Raw genomic sequence first — 15539 nt, 5'->3', positions numbered from 1 at the left:
CGAACTGATGACGTCTCGCCCTCGCGCCGCGGCCGACTCGGAGCTGCGCTCTGATTGGTCCCCGCGCCTCGTCCCTCAGGCCCGCGGTTGGAACAACAACTTTATTAGCACCGGCCGCTAGGCGGAGACGGGGTGAGCAGGAGCGAGGCGAGGGGCTCCCCCGGCCCACGGCCCGCCGAGGACCGAGCCTCCCAAGCGGAGAGTCGCCGTGGTCAGACGGCGCGGCGTCGGGACCAGAATAAAGACGGAGGCGACTCGGACGACTGGTGGCGGCGTTAGACCAGAGAGCAAGGCCTTTCAGCCGGGACTCGGGGTGGGTGGGGGTGGGGCGAGGGAGGAAAGCCGGAAATAGAGAACTACAATTCCCAGGAGGCTTAGCGGCCGAGTCCCGGTTGCTTGGCCGTGAAATCTGATGGGGCGTGTAGTTTTGCGAACCACTTGAACCTAGAGGTTGGCAAGGTTGGGAGTTCTGCGCCGGGAGCCGGGGAGAAATGGAGCTGGAGCAGAGAGAGGGGTAAGTGGCTTTGGGGAAAATCCCAAGAGACTGTGCGGCTGCAGTATGTGCAACCATCCGCGCTTTGCCCTGAGGGCTGATGGGGGTTGTAGTTCGTGCAATGGCTTTGGGTTCGAATTCTTTTTAGGGACTGGGGTCTGTACTCGGGCATCCTGGGGGATGAGGCTGGGGGTCTAGAGGTTGGAGGCCTGGACTCCTGGGTCTCAGTGAGGGGTTGGGGCCTTGAACTTCCCTAAATACTTAGGAGGAGGGATCCGGGGTCTGAACTCTCTCGGGGGTCAGGGCTTGAACTCTGGATCCTCTGAAGGAGAGGCTGGGGGCCTGACCTCCCGGCTTGGAGGGAGGAGCAGGGGACCGGAGGTTCAGGGTCCCTGAGTCCCCCTGACCCCACAGGACCATGGCAGCCGTGGGCTTTGAAGAGTTCTCAGCCCCACCAGGCTCGGAGCTGGCGCTGCCTCCGCTGTTCGGCGGTCACATCCTGGAGAGCGAGCTTGAGACCGAAGTGGAGTTCGTGTCTGGGGGTCTGGGCAGCTCCAGCCTGCGGGAGCGCGATGAAGAGGAAGAAGCAGCCCGAGGCCGGCGGCGGCGCCAACGGGAGCTCAATCGCAGGAAGTACCAGGCGCTAGGTCGGCGCTGCAGGGAGATCGAGCAGGTAGGTGAGTGTGGATTCCGTTTTGGGGTCCCCTGGCCTGAGTGCTCACCCCCTCCCAGGCTCTGCCTGTGCGCGGGCGCAGCCTCGCTTGCCCAGCAGGATGAGTCCTTCATGCATCATTCACTTATTCCGCTCCTGGAGTGCTGTCCCCTCTAGGAGCTCCGGGACAGCCCAGATCAGCTCGCTGATGCCTCACAGGTGCCTGTCCTGCATCGCGGAGGCCAGTGTGAGCAGATGCAGGAGGGACAGCCCCTTCCGGTCCACAGATGACCTTCGGGCTGGCTCCCTGGTCCCCAGCAGGGCTGGCTGCACCCTCCGTTGAATGGGTGCAGCTGACCTGTGCTCGCCACCTCCCCGCAGGTGAACGAGCGGGTCCTGAACAGGCTCCATCAGGTACAGAGGATAACACGGAGACTCCAGCAGGAGCGGAGGTAACCCTTGCGCACCTGACGAGCGGGCATGCCTCTGCCCCGGACCTCGTTTCCACGTGCTTCTCTTTCTCCACCTTGCCGTCTGCCCGCTGGCCATCTGGGGCCAGGAGGAGGCGAGGCTGCAGAGGAGGGCGGGGCGGGGCGGGGGGCGGGGGGTGGGCGCTGAGGCAGGGACCAGGGGTGGGATTGGGTCTTGCAACAGGAAGGAGCTGCCCGGGCCTGGGGGAGCGGGTGTACACCCTCTGAGCGGAGAGGGCAGCAAAGGAAGGGGTCCTGGCCTTAAGAGTCACAGACCCAGCCCTAGCTGGTTTGGCTCAGTGGATAGAGCAGTGGTCGGCAAAGTGCGGCTCTGTTGACTAATGAGTTTGCCGACCACAGCCTTAGGGAAAAACACTTATAAAACATTTTAATAATGTACTAATGTCTTTAACCTGAAGTCAAAACTTCTGGGTAAGGGTAATGCCTTACGCAGTGGTCGGCAAACTCATTAGTCAGCAGAGAGGCAAACCGCAGCTCGCGAGCCGCATGTGGCTCGTGAGCCACAGTTTGCCGACCACTGGGATAGAGCATCAGCTTGCGAACCAAAGGGTCCTGGGTTCGATTCCGGTCAAGAGCACGCACTTGGTTGCAGGCTCCGGCCCAGCCCGGGCCCTGGTCGGGGCTCCTGCCGGAGGCAACCATTCAATGTGTTTCTCTCACATCGATGTTTCTGTCCATCTTTCCCTCTCCCTTCCACTCTTCCTCAAAATCAATGGAAAAATATTCTTGAGTCAGGACATACAAAAAAAAGAAAAAAAAGCCACAGACCCAGTTTCCAGGACACGGTGGGTGTGAGTCTGGGGCCGGCCGCTCGGGATCAGATGCATACTGTCACTCCGTGTCCCCCTCAGGAAAATGGGAGACCGGGCCTTCTACCGAAGGCTTCCATGGTGAGGTACTTAGAGAAACCAAGTCAGAGAGAGGGGAGGTGGTCGCTGGGGGCAGGCGGCCGGGAGTTCTGGCTTCACAGGCACAGCTGCACTCGGGAAAGACGGAGAGTTCGGAGATGGACGGGTGGTGCTTGCACCGCAGGGTGAGTGCAACCTCGTGCCGCTGCGTGTTCACGTAAATACGCTGAGTTAGCCCCGGCCAGTGCTGCTCCGGAGCGGCTTGGGTGCGATTACCGGTCAAGGGCACGAACGGGGGTTGCAGGTTCCATTCCTGGCCCCGCTCAGGGCACGTGCAGGAGGCAGCCTGACGATGTATCTCTCTCACATTGAAGTTTCTCTCTCTCTCTCTCTCTCTCTCTCTCTCTCCCTCTCCCTTGTCTTCCCTCCCTTCCACTTCCTCTAAAAATCAATGGGAAAAATATCCTCAGGTGAGGGTTAATGACAACAGAAAATGCTTAAATCACCACATTTTATATCTTACCGCAATTTTGAAAAATAAATGACTTTTTAGAGAGAGTGGGGGAGAGAGGGAAAGAAGGAGAGAAACATCGATGTGAGAGAAACACATCCATTGGTTGCCTCCTGCACGTGCCCCGACCAGGGCCTGGGTCGGGATAGAGCCTGCAACCGAAATTGACCGGAATTGAACCCGGGTCCCTTCAGGCCGCAGGCTGATGCTCTATCCATTGAGCCACACCAGCTAGGGCCAGACAGGGAGCTTTTAGAAGCAGGGACGGGGAAAGAGCAGGCAGAGCCCGTGAGAGCTGAGGTCGCCCGGGGTGTCCTGCACACGCCTCTGTGGCCCTTTAGTTATCAATAAAGACGGCGGCCACGTGAGCGTTTGCCAAGCCCACATCCCCGCGTGCTCTCCGGCCGGTCAGGTCTGGTTGTGTAGCAGCCGTCCCTGCAGTCGGGGTTGTCCCCTCCCGATGACAGCGGGAAGCTAAGGTGCGGAGTCACCTTCTCCCAAAGTCCACTGGCTGGTCAGGCGCTGGGCACCCAGGTCCCTCAGGGCCGAGCTCCAGCCCTTCTGGCTTCAGAGGGAGTCAGAGCCGGCTGTCGGGGCCCCTTCCCCTGCTGGTCAGAGACCAAGGGATCCCCGGCGGCTCCTCTCCGGCGCAGGTTCCTCATGAGGGTGCTGGACTCCTACGGCGACGACTACCGGGCCAGCCAGTTCACCATCATGCTGGAGGTGAGCGGGGGGCCGGGGGCTGGGGGAGCCGGGAGCCCAGGACACGGTCTTCACCTGCCTCCCGTCTCCCTCCAGGACGAGGGCAGCCAGGGCACAGACGCCCCCACCCCGGGCAACGCTGAGAACGAGCCTCCGGAGAAAGAGGGGCTGTCCCCGCCCAGGAGGACGCCGGCACCCGCAGAAGCCAGCAGCCCGGCCCCTGGCGAGGGGCCCAGCGGGCGGAAGAGGCGGCGAGCGCCCCGGGAAGGACGCCGAGCGGGAGTCCCGCTGACCCCGGAGCTGCCCCCCGTGCAGGTGGGAGGCCCGGAGCCAGGGGCCGGCAGAGGGTTGGGGTTGGAAGGAGGAAGTTGGGGGAAGCCGGGAAGGCTGGGGTGGAAGGAGGAAGACCTGGAGGAGGCTGGGAGAGGAGATGGGAGGGAGACGGCGGCTGGAGCACCTGGAGACCACGGGGACCCAGGAACGCTGGGCCTTTCTGGGGTGCACCGGAGGCTGTCTGGCCCCGGAGAGTGCAGGAATGGGGGGGGGGGGGGCAAGAGCCTTCCCCAGACCCAGGCCTACTCACACGGAGCTTTTCGCCCCCAGATAAAGGTGGAGGAAGACTTTGGCTTCGAAGCGGATGAGGCCCTGGACTCAAGTTGGGTTTCTCGGGAGCCAGACAAGCTGCTGCCCTACCCCACCCTAGCCAGCCCCTCCTTTGACTGACCCCTCAATAAATGGACCCCATGCTCTCCTCGGCCACTGTCTGCTGCTCCCGCCTCTAATCACACACGCTGGACTCGGGGGCCGGTTTTCACATTTTATTGGGGCCACAGGGGAGGGGACCTCCTCCCTGTCAGCGGGGGGTCACAGTTTCTTCAGCCACTCCAGGCTTCGGCCCTGGGGGTCCTGGGGGTGGCTGGGCACATCGGGCATGTTCCCATCGTCTCGGACGGGCACTGCGGGACAGGAGGGCGGGCCACTGAGACCAGCCGATCCCCGGGGCCCTAGAGAAGGGCTGGCCTGTCAGTGCACATTCAGAGGGAACTGGGGCCCCAGGGGCGAGGAGACAGGGGAGTGAGGGTCAGAGCATCAGACACAGAGACCATCGGCGATACGGAGACCTAGAGACGTGGGAAACCAGAGACTGACAGCCCCACTCACCTGGGTAGTTGTAGGGTGTGACCTCGTTGATCATGATGGCGTACTTGGTGTAGGGGCTGATGAAGGGCAGAAGCAAAGCTGTGGAGACATGGGGGTGAGGCCCGGGGAAGATGGCTCTGGAAGGGGGAGGGGCAGAAGCCGAACCCTGGCAAAGTGGGAGCCCCTCTCCTCCCCCACCCCCAGCCGGCCCAATCAGCCCTGATGGGGCAGGCCAGCTGGACCCCACCTGTGCACGAATTCATGCACTGGGCCTCTAGTGTATATATATTTTTTGTTAGTCCTCACCCCAGGATATTTTTCCCACTGATTTTTATTTATTTATTTTAGGGAGAATGCATGGGAGGGGGAGAGATGGAGAAATATTGATGTGAGAGAGACACACATCATCGATTGGTTGCCTCCTGGACATGGCCAGACCAGGGCCAGGATGGAGCCTGCAACTGAGGTTACGTGCCAGTGCCCTTGATGGGAATCGAACCCCTCAGCCCACAGGCCACGCTCTATCCACTGTGCCAAACCGGCTAGGGCAAATCAAGATGACTTTTAAGGTATATTTAACCTGGTATATCCAAGTCATTGTTTCAACAAACCAGACATTTATATACCTTTTGTCAGAGGAAGTCTAGCATTTCAAGGGCTGCTCCGTGGCTAACGGGACAACTGTCTTCTAAGAACCTGGCCCAATGGCCTGCGGACACGGCGCTGACAAGACTGGGGACACTGAAAGGCAGTAGCCCAGGGCTCCCGCCCCCCACCCCCACCCCCACGGCCCTGAATCCGAGCCTGCTTTTTTAACTTTTTAAAATCCTCACCCGAGGACATTTTCCCATTGATTTTTAGAGGGAAAGACAGGAACATCAATGTGAGAGAAACACATGGATTGGTTGCCTCCTGCACGCGCCCCGCCAGGGAGGAGCCTGCAGCCGAGGTGCGTGCCCTTGACCAGAATCCAACTGGGACCCTTCGTCCGCAGGGAGCCATCCGCGCCCCCAAGTGACCCCCGTGCACCTTCAAGTATGCGCAACCCTGTGCCAGAGCAGAGGGTCTCAATGGGGCGCACATTGAAGGCGCTGGAGGAGGATGTGAGGGTGAACGCGGGGAGGATTCTACATCGTAACTGTTTATCGCTCAGGGGAGTTTTAATGCGCGGCCAGGGCTGGGCACCCCTCCTTGAAAGGGATTGTGGACCTCGAGGTGGAGGAGGGGGGTGGGGAAAGGACCATAGTATTAGGGATGGGGGTAGGCCAGGGGACCCCGTGAGGGTGTTGACACACAGGTGCGAGGGGACACGGAACGTCGAGGGCGGCCAGGGGCCTGGGGGTCAGGACGGAACCCCGAGGGGGGCCACGGGACCTTTGGGGCGGGTGGGGAAGGTAAGGCTGGCGGGACGCCGGTGGGGGTGATGCACGTTCGCTCTCACGCACAGAGGCTCCCGATGGCGCAGGACGCGACCAGCACCGGCTCCTTGGCCCAGGCATCCCTGATGAAGGTGGCGATTCCTGGAGGGGTGTGCGGGCAGGGTCACTCCCGCAGGGAATGCCCCCGGTGACCTCTAGCCCTCTCGCGCCACCCCGGCCCTGGAGGAGCCCTCTCGTGACCTCAGCGACCCCCTCCGGCCACGACCCCACCGCCTCCACGGGGGCACCGCCGCGCCCCAGCCCCGCACCGCCCGGGTTCGCCCCGCGCCCCACGCTCCAGCTGCACCAGAACTTACTCCCGGCCATCTTGGTCTCGGCGGCGGCGGCGGCGAGGGCGCGGAGCACCCTGGGTATTGTAGTCCCTGCTCCCGAGGCTCGGCGGTCAGAGTCTGCGCGTGCGCAATGGCGTAGAACAGCGATTCAGGGCAGCGGCGATGGCGCCGAGCACTCTGGGAATTGTGGTCCCTGTACCCAAGGAGCCCTGTGTTCCGCGCGTGCGCACTGGCGCAGAACAGAAGTCGGCGGCGGCGGCAGGAAAGGAAGCGGCGTTCCTCATTTAAGGGCAAGCCCTTCTTGGCACACCTGCCGCCGCCCTCTTTCCTCTCTCCGCCTAGGCATCGCTCTGGAGGAGTGACTTCTCCCCACTCCTGCTGCTGCAGCTCACCCCAGGCGGACGCAGTAGTCCTCATTTCATAGTTTACCTACGAAAGCCCATTTTACAGATGGGGAAATGGAGGCTGGGAGAGGACGAATGACCCGAGTTTTCATTTGAGGTCTCAGCTCAAAATCAGTTCGTCCTGAAACCCCAACTCTCATCACAGGGGTCTTCCGTGGACGCTCACGGTGCCCGGCCTAGGAGGTCTCCATCTCCATTACAGAGCACATCACCTGTTTTTAAACTGACCTGGTCCGCAGCTGTCTTCCCATCAGACTGGGAGCTGCTGGAAGGCAGCAGCCGGGTCTTGACTCCTCTCTGCGCCCCCAGAATCACGCCGCAGAGTCTGGGCACAGATCAGGTGCTAATTGTTTTTAAACTTTAGTTACTGAACTCAGCGAGTTATGCCTGCCCCAGTCCAACTTCTCCCGCCGCACTATGGGGCTGTGACACAGTCCTCCGGGCTCCCCCCCCCCCCGCCCCCCCCGCCTCGCTCCCCTCCCTCAACAGGGTTCTGACTCTGACTTGCTGATGTTGCCTCACTTCCTGGGAGGTAAGAGGGCCGGGTTGAGCCCTGCCTTCGGCTCCAGCTCCAGCCAGACCTGCCCACCATGGCCCTGGTACTGACCCTCCAGCTGTTGGCCCTCTCGTGTGAGCTTCCCCACGCCCTCTCTCTGGGTCCCTAGCGGGGCTGGGGTACAGAAAGACAGGCTCTGGGGACCCAGACTCAGTGGGTGGGTGGGCGGGGTGGGGGTGGAACAAGGGATCGAACTACTGGGTCTCCCTGGGGGCAGGTGCAGGGTGATCAGGCAGAATTAGCTAAGGGTTCAGAACTCCAGGCTCGAATAATGGGACAGGAGGGGGGCCCAGACCCTGGGGTCCTAAAGCATGAGAACACAGGGGCCCCGAATCTCCGGGTTCCTGGAAGAAGAGGAAGTTGGGGGCAGGATTCTCTGGCTCTTGGGGCAGGAGAGAGCTAGACCCGAGGGAGAAGGAGTATAAAGTCCCAGATTCTGAGGTGGGGGGAGGGGGGGTGGAAGCCAGGACACCTGGGTCCCTGGGATCAGGGGGAGCTGAAGCCCAGACTCCTGAACCCCAGCAAGGAGGAACTGTGGGCTCAGATTACTGTCTCCTGTAAAAGGTGGGGTCCAAGGGCTTAACTCTTGGGTACAGAGGCAAGAGGGTCCTGGGTCCAGATTTCGGGCTTAAGCAGGTGGAAGTCTGGTTTTAGGGCTCCCAAGACAGGAGGAAGTGTGGCCAAGATTCACTCAGAAGAAAGAGGGCCGGGGGACTTAGATTCTGGGGTTGTCCCTGATGTGGGGCGTTGACAAGACCGAGCCCCCTCAACCTTCCACAGGGCCTCTGTGTCACACGGGCGTCACGTCTAATGGTGAGTACACCCCCCCCCCCCCCGCCCCGCCATCCACCCCCCCTGTGTGTTGCTGACATCCCATTTCCAACTACTCATATTTTCTTTTTGCTGCCCACCTCACCCCAAGATTTCCTTATTTCTCTCCCTCCTCCTCCTTTCTTTCTTTCCTTCTCGCTCCCGTTAGTGACCAGTATCGGTGAGTAGTGAGACCATGAACTTTGGAGCTAGAGAGATCTAAACTGGAATGCCATGCCCACTGTTCTATTCATTTATGAACTGGAACAAACCTCGGCATGCTGAGACTCAGTTTCCTTCTCTGTGAAATGGGCCATTGTGAGGATTTAATAGCACCACATGTGTCGACCCCGAGGCTCAGGATTTGGCATAGCTCAGGGCTCAAGAGATAGAGTTTCTGGCAACACTAGTGATTCCCTTATTTAGAAAGTAGGATCCCTCACTCTGAAGTAGCCTTGGGTTTCTTTCCAGATCTTCTGAAAGTGAGATCTCTTCTTCCTCTCAAACCTCCCCCCACCCACAACACTCACATTTCAAATAAGAACCACCTAGAAAGCCATTCATACATAAGCTATCAGTTTATTTTAAATTACGGTGTTTAAAAAAGACAAAGCGAAAATATGTTCATGGTTTTAAAAATCCGATCATTGCTGAAGGACCTGTAACAGTCTCTCTTCCCCTTCCTCCTCTTCCTTAAATAATCTCTGAATCCTTCTCAAAAATTTCCAAGCATTCAAACACATACGCGTATTTACATACTTCTTGGTTTTCTTGCCAAGGAAACTTGATGTTTCGTGACTCACTCTGTTCTGCATCTTACGTTTTCCATTTTACAATCTCTCTTGGAGATATTTCCATGTCATTTAGCTAGCTCCTCCTCCCCCTTCCCCCCAACTCCCCTTTTATTTTATTTTTTTGTTAATCCTCACTGGAGCATATTTTTTCCATTGATTTTTTTTTTTTAAGACAGTGGAAGGGGGTGGGGGAGAGACACACAGAGAGAGAAACAAGGATGTGAGAGAGACACATCGATTGGTTGCCTCCTGCACATATCTGACCAGAGCCCGGGATCAAGCCTGCAACCGAGGTACGTGCCCTTGACCTCGATCGAACCCGGAACCCTTCAGTCCACGGGCCGACACTCTACCACTGAGCCAAACCAGATAGGGCTCCCCCCACCCCCCCTTTAACTGCTGTCATTTAAGCACTTGCCATTGTATGGCTGGATTCTCATTTGTTTGTTCCTCTTGATGTATATTTAGGTTGTTTCCAGTTTCTCCCCCCTCCCCACCAGTGCTGTAGGGAAGGCTTCTGGTTGAGCTTTCTGTGAGCGGTTGCCCTTGACCAGAGTCAGACCTGGGACCCTTACCACTGAGCCAGGCCGGCTAGGGCCTCTTTGTGTATTTTTTAAAATATATATATATTTCTTTATTGATTTCATAGAGGAAGGGAGGAGATAGAAACATCAAAGATGAGAGAGAATCATTGATCGGCTGCCTCCTGCACGCCCCCCACTGGGGATGTGCACGCAACCAAGGTACATGCCCTTGAGCGGAATTGAACCTGGGACCCTTTAGTTCGTAGGCCGACGCTCTATCCATGAGCCAAACCAGTCAGGGCTTTTGTTTTAATTTTTAACTTGATTTTTAAAGCAAGAGAGAGAGAGAGAGAGAGAGAGAGAGGACACTGATTTGTTGTCCCCCTTATTTATGCATTCATTGGTTGGTTATTGCCTGTGCCCTGACTGGGAATCGAACCCGCAACCTTGGCGTATTGGGATGACACTCTAACCACCTGTGCTACAGAGCTAGGGCCTGCTTTAGTTTTTTAAATGACTGCTACTAAGGTTGGACAATCCTTCCCAGCACCACCGAATGTGTATTGGTCAACTGTACTTCCTGTTCTGGGAAATGACTAGTCATGTGCTTTACCCAACTTTCGATTGGGTGGGCCTTGGATTTCTTTCTAGATGACTCTTGTTTGTTTATTAATCCTCATCCGAGGATATTTTTCCAACTGGTTTTTTAGAGAGAGTGGAAGAGAGGGAAGGAGGACTGGGGGGAGAGGGGGGGGGAGAGAGAGAGGAACATCAATGTAAGAAAGACACATAGGTTGGTTGCCTCCTGAACTCGCCCACACCCCCCATGGTGATGGGGGATTGAACCTGCAACCCGGGTACATGCCCTTGACCCTGCGGTCTTCTTCGGGGCCCACGCGCTAACCACTGAGAAACACCGGCAGGGCTCTTTCTATACTCTTGTTCTACATCACTTATGAGTACGTCATTTCAGTCAGTGCTCTAATTCATTCGACTTTCCGCAGCCATGACTGGAAAATGCCAGAGAGGTCAAATTTACTAACCTTATTCCTTCCAAACTTCTCATTTTGTGTTTTGAGACAGCCTTCTGTACCCCAAGACAAATGTATTTTCCTATGTTTTCTTCTGATACTTTTATTGTTTAGGGTTCATGTAGGTCTTGAATTGATTGGGAAACGGTTTGGGGAAAGGGTGTGAGGTGGAGATCCAACATCCCCTCCTCCCTCGGACAGCAAATTTGGCAACTGTTGAATTCTGTTGGGTGCGTCACAGATGTTCTGGAGAGCAACTTAAAATGACAGGTTTCTGGGGCCCAACTCCTTGACGTGATGTTTAAAGATCAGGGAGGAGCCCAGCCAGAGGGGCTCAGTGGTGGAGCGTTGACCTAGGAACCAGGAGGTCACGGTTGGATTCCCGGTCAGGGCACAGGCTGGGGTTGCGGGCTTGATCCCCAGTGGGGGGCGAGCAGGAGGCAGCTGATCCACGATTCTCTCTCATTGTTGATGTTTCTCTCTTCCTCTCTGAAATCAATTTTTAAAAATATTAAAAACATCAACCCACACGTGGAGGACAGCGTGGGAGTTGCTGCCTGGCTCCCGAGAGGGAACTGAGGCTGAGGAAGGGAGCGTGACTGTCCAGGGGACTCTCCTCTCACCCCGGCTTCCCCTCCGTGTCCGCAGGCACCCAGGAAGCCCAAGGACCCGGGTACTCAAACGCCCCCGCCTGGTTCCCCAAGCACAGGCGGCACGTGCACAGGCGGGACCTGACTTCACTGCTGGACTCCCACACCCGGGCCCCGCCACCTCCGCGCAGCTGGCACCCCCGGCCCTTCGATCCAGACACCAGGCACCCCCGGCCCTTGATTCCACCCTCTTACCCCAACATCTGGCAACCCAGGCCCTTCCCACACCCCAAGCTCAGGTGGCCCACCGAGCCAGTCCCCCCAACCTCACACCCCAAGCTCAGGTGGCCCACCGAGCCAGTCCCCTCAGTCTCTGACCCCGAACCTCTACCACCCCTGTTCGGATGGCCCATTTATTCAGACCCCCCAACCTCACTCCCCAAGCCCCTACCACCTAAGCCCAGGCGGCCCATGCATTCAGACCCCCCAACCTCACTCCCCAAGCCCCCCAAGCCGTCACTGGCGGCTCAGCCTGCCGCAGTTGTGACCCCCGGGATCAACGTGACTTTGACGTGCCGGGCGCCCCAGCCCGCCTGGAAGTTCGTGCTCACGTCGGGAGAGGGCGCCCCGGTGCAGTACCAGTACCCCGAGCTGGCCCAGAACCCCGTGCAGGCCCGGTTCTTCCTGGAGGCGGTGACCGAGGCGCAGGGCGGCAGTTATCGCTGCGAGTACCACAACCGGGGGTGGTCCCACCCCAGCGATGCCTTGGAACTGATGGTGACAGGTGAGGTCCGGGGGCGGGAGGCCGCAGGTGGGGGGAGGGAGGGGGAGGAGGGACAGGGACGGTCCGAGAGGCTTAGGCAGGCGTGCACACACACAGAGAGAGGGGGGCGGGGAGGGAAGGGAGGGAGGGAGGGAGCGCCCCCCGCCCCCCACCCCGAGCTCTGGCTGGACCTGGGACCCTCCCAGTGGAGCCCACAGACGCCGCCCACACAACGGAGCGGCCGGTGCCGAGCGGAGAGACACAAACGCGGGGAGAGGAAGGGGGGACACGCCCATGGGGTGCGGGGAGCAGGCGGGGAGATGAACAGAGACCCAGCATCTCAGGCACCGGCGGGGGGGGGGGGGGGGAGGGCGCTCCCGGGGAGAGGAGGGCGGGCACCCGGGCCAGGGCGGCGCCCACCCCGGTCCCGCCGTCCTCCCGCCCCCAGACCTGCTGCCGCGCCCGACGCTGGAGGCGCTGCCCGGACCCCGGGCGCCCGGCGCCCCCGTGAGCCTGCGCTGCACCGGCCGCGCGCGCAACATGAGCTTCGCGCTGTACCGCGAGGGCGAGGCGACGCCGATGCAGTTCCGCGGGTCCGAGCAGCCGTGGGCCGACTTCCCGCTGCCCCGCGCGCAGGCCCCGGGCACCTACACCTGCTACTACCACACGCCCGCCGCGCCCTACGTGCTGTCCCCGCGCAGCGAGCCGCTGGTCGTCAGCCTGGAGGGTGAGGGGCCCCCCAGATTCCTCCCTACCCCCCCAGCCAATCCACCTCCTCCCTGACCCGAGTCCCCGCCCCCAGCCCTCCGCCCTCAGACCCAGGAGCCCAGCCCCCCCAGCCCCTCCTCCCTCTGACCCAGGAGCCCAGGCCCCCAGCCCTCCTCCCTCAGACCCAGGAGCCCAGGCCCCCAGCCCTCCTCCCTCAGACCCAGGAGTGGAGCTCTCCCACCCTTGCGCCCCCCTCATCGACCCTCAACTTGGAGGGCGTTGGGTCCCCACTTCACCCTGGAGGTTAGACGTCGGGTGGGGACGCTGACCGCCCGCCTCCCTTGCCGGCCCGCAGGCTCCGTGGACTACACCAAGGGCAACGTGGTCCGCCTGGCGCTGGCCGGCCTGGTGCTCCTCTCGCTGGCCGTGCTGCTGGGCTGGGAGTGGCGCAGCGGGCGGCGAGCGTCCGACCGGAGCCCGGGCGGCCTGGAGCTGGGCCCTGCGGCGTGAGGAGCCTTCCCGGAGGGCAGAGGCAGCAGGACGCCGGGCCTGGCCCTTCCAGGGGCCTCGCAGCCCGGCCTGCCGGCTGAGCCCAGCTTCCCCCCAACAACAGTAATAACCACCTCTGTCCCGCACGGCCTCTTCCTCTGGGTCTTCTCCAGGGCCTCCCAGATCTGGGGGAGCGCGATCCTCGCCAGGCCTGGGTTCGAACCCCAGCGCTGCTGCTCACCCACCGGGTGACAGAGGGAAGTGGCCTTCTACGCCTCGCTGGCCTTGGCTGTAAAATGGGTGTTTTGTGACTAGCCACCACTTAGGACCTGTGTAGGGTTAGGTGGACATGACGCCAGTGACTGACCCGTAGTAAATGCTCAGCGTTAGCCACTCGGTAACAGATTTCTAGCAAAGTCTCATGGTTCACTTGGTTGAGTAACAAGAGGTCGGTTACGGTTGGATTCCCGGTCAGGGCACATGCTCGGATTTCGGGGCTCAATCCCCGGTAGGGAGAGTGCAGGAGGAAGCCGAACCAATGATTCTCTCTTTCCCACTCTTCCTCTCTAAAAAACACCCAATAGAACATTTTAAATAAAAAGTCTCAGGATCTGAAGGAAGTTCGAGTCTTTTTCCCAATGCTCATCGCTTAAGCAACTCAGTGATGTCATTCCCCTCGACACCTGGTTCCCAATCGAGCTCCTTAAATGCCTCTTCAAACCTTCCCCGAAGGTAAACCCAGATGGACCTGGTAGCCCTGGCCGGTTGCTCAGTGGTTAGAGCATCGGCCTGCGGAGCAAATGGTCGCAGGTTCATTCTCGGTGGAGGGCACGTACCTCAGTTGCAGGTTTGACCCCTGGCCCTGCTGAAGTGCCTGCGGGGGGGCGGGGGGAGGGCAACCAATCATCTCTCTCACATTGATGTTTCTCTCTCCCCCACCTCCTTCCCCTCTACTCTCAAAAAAAAAAAAAAATCCCAGCTTCGTTTGCACAGCTTCATTTGCTTGAGCCGTCATTTTCATTAAGCGGGCTCCGTTGCCATGGCAATAGCAAGTAGAGTGTGTGCAGTAGAACCTTGAGCCTTGGCAGGGACACAGTAAACTTCAGTTGGTCTGCTGGGGGCTGCCCTCAGGGCTGTGCTGAAACTAGCGCAGCCTGTTTGCTGTCCTTGTCCCGCCTCTGGACTTCCCAGGCCCGGCTACATGCACAGTCTCTTCGGAATCCATTCATCGAAGTCCTGTTTCCATCTGCCAGCATCCATGCCTTCTCATGGACCCCATGGGGCGCGCCAAGCAGGCAGGCTCTACCTCGTCTGAAAACCTACTTATTTGGGCTGCGTTTAAAATAATTGGCTGTGTCAACATCTGCGTTGGAGAACAGTGTCCTCAGTGTTTTATTGCCCTAGAGAGAAACAAAGTAAGCCAATTCTTAACGCAGGTTAAGGGGAACGTGGGCCTACACGGAGAGTTTCACTAAGGCTTTTGCGGAAAATCCTTCTTAGATTGTTTTTTAAATATTAGTAATAATATTTTTATTGATTTCAGAGAGGAAGGGTAAGGGAGAGATAGAAACATCAATGATGAGAGAGAATCATTGATCGGCTGCCTCCTGCGCACCCCACACTGGGGATTGTGCCTGTAATCCGGGCATGTGCCCTTGACCAGAATCGAACCCAGGACCCTTCATTCCATAGGCCAACGCTCTATCCACTGAGCCAAACCGGCCAGGGCTAATATTATTTTTTAATTGCTTTTTGGTGTTGTTGTTAATCCTTGTCAGAGGCTATTTTTCCATTGATTTTTAGGAAGAGTGGGAGAGGGATGGAAAGACAGAGAAAAACATCGATGAAAGAGAAACACATCGACTGGTTGCCTCCTGCATGCACCCGACCAGGGCTGGGGCCGGGGAGGAGCCTGCAACCAAGGTACGTGCCCTTGACTGGAATCGAACCCGGGACCCTTTGGTCCATAGGTCAATGCTCTATCCACGGAGCCAAACCGGCGAGGGTCCTTCGTAGACTCTAATGTCCATGAGCCAGGGACCTTACGTGTCAGGTTTCTCTCTGAAAAGCACATGCCCAGCTCAGACGTTATTGTAACAAAGGGCAGCCTGGCTGACGCCTCAGCCCTGCCTTCCTGCATTTCTCTCATCTTTCGTCTCTGGTTCAGCCACACGGACCATCTTTCCAGTGGAGACCTGTAGCGAGGTCAGAATTTCAGCGTTGATGTAGGAAAGAGATGTGGCCACTAGGTGGCAGTAAGCGCACAACGTTTAGTCCCTCAGCACAGTCACCTGGCCGTCCTCCTCCACTGGGCTTTGTCAA

The 15539-nt window shown here is 58.8% G+C and overlaps 3 protein-coding genes across 3 annotated transcripts; 2 read left to right on the top strand and 1 right to left on the bottom strand.

The window, feature by feature from the left end:
- Positions 1 to 13: 13 nt before the first annotated feature.
- On the top strand, positions 14 to 4535 carry TFPT (TCF3 fusion partner). Its single transcript, XM_079799516.1, has 6 exons — positions 14 to 514; positions 908 to 1166; positions 1527 to 1597; positions 3649 to 3718; positions 3794 to 4012; positions 4301 to 4535. The coding sequence occupies exons 1-6, from the start codon at positions 492 to 494 to the stop codon at positions 4418 to 4420; spliced, it is 762 nt and encodes a 253-aa protein (XP_079655642.1). The 5' UTR covers positions 14 to 491; the 3' UTR covers positions 4421 to 4535.
- NDUFA3 (NADH:ubiquinone oxidoreductase subunit A3) lies at positions 4502 to 6684 on the bottom strand. The gene is made up of 4 exons (XM_079799525.1): positions 6573 to 6684; positions 6283 to 6357; positions 4859 to 4936; positions 4502 to 4653 (listed from the first exon to the last, which is right to left on the bottom strand). The coding sequence occupies exons 1-4, from the start codon at positions 6580 to 6582 to the stop codon at positions 4562 to 4564; spliced, it is 255 nt and encodes an 84-aa protein (XP_079655651.1). The 5' UTR covers positions 6583 to 6684; the 3' UTR covers positions 4502 to 4561.
- A 774-nt stretch (positions 6685 to 7458) lies between these two features.
- Positions 7459 to 14079, top strand: OSCAR (osteoclast associated Ig-like receptor). Its single transcript, XM_079799498.1, has 5 exons — positions 7459 to 7582; positions 8289 to 8321; positions 11316 to 12041; positions 12469 to 12747; positions 13084 to 14079. Exons 1-5 carry the CDS (start codon positions 7543 to 7545, stop codon positions 13236 to 13238), a joined length of 1233 nt encoding a protein of 410 aa, XP_079655624.1. The 5' UTR covers positions 7459 to 7542; the 3' UTR covers positions 13239 to 14079.
- The last annotated feature ends 1460 nt before the right edge of the window (positions 14080 to 15539 follow it).

Source organism: Cnephaeus nilssonii (genome assembly GCF_951640355.1).
Source record: "Cnephaeus nilssonii genome assembly, chromosome: 20".
NCBI classification, from domain to species: Eukaryota; Metazoa; Chordata; class Mammalia; order Chiroptera; family Vespertilionidae; genus Cnephaeus; species Cnephaeus nilssonii.
Note: the sequence above shows the minus strand (reverse complement) of the source record. Positions and strands in the feature narration are given on the sequence as shown.

Bases quoted from the DNA above. Each gene is read 5' to 3' on its own strand.
- TFPT (XM_079799516.1), top strand. From the start codon at position 492: ATGGAGCTGGAGCAGAGAGAGGG. The intron at 515-907 runs GTAAGTGGCTTT...CTGACCCCACAG, and splicing joins GAGCTGGAGCAGAGAGAGGG to GACCATGGCAGCCGTGGGCT. The intron at 1,167-1,526 runs GTAGGTGAGTGT...ACCTCCCCGCAG, and splicing joins GCTGCAGGGAGATCGAGCAG to GTGAACGAGCGGGTCCTGAA.
- NDUFA3 (XM_079799525.1), bottom strand. The intron at 4,937-6,282 runs GTGCGTGAGAGC...ATGTCTCCACAG, and splicing joins CTGCGCCATCGGGAGCCTCT to CTTTGCTTCTGCCCTTCATC. The intron at 4,654-4,858 runs GTGAGTGGGGCT...CCTGTCCCGCAG, and splicing joins CACACCCTACAACTACCCAG to TGCCCGTCCGAGACGATGGG.
- OSCAR (XM_079799498.1), top strand. From the start codon at position 7,543: ATGGCCCTGGTACTGACCCTCCAGCTGTTGGCCCTCTCGT. The intron at 8,322-11,315 runs GTGAGTACACCC...CCGTGTCCGCAG, and splicing joins CACGGGCGTCACGTCTAATG to GCACCCAGGAAGCCCAAGGA. The intron at 12,042-12,468 runs GTGAGGTCCGGG...TCCCGCCCCCAG, and splicing joins CTTGGAACTGATGGTGACAG to ACCTGCTGCCGCGCCCGACG.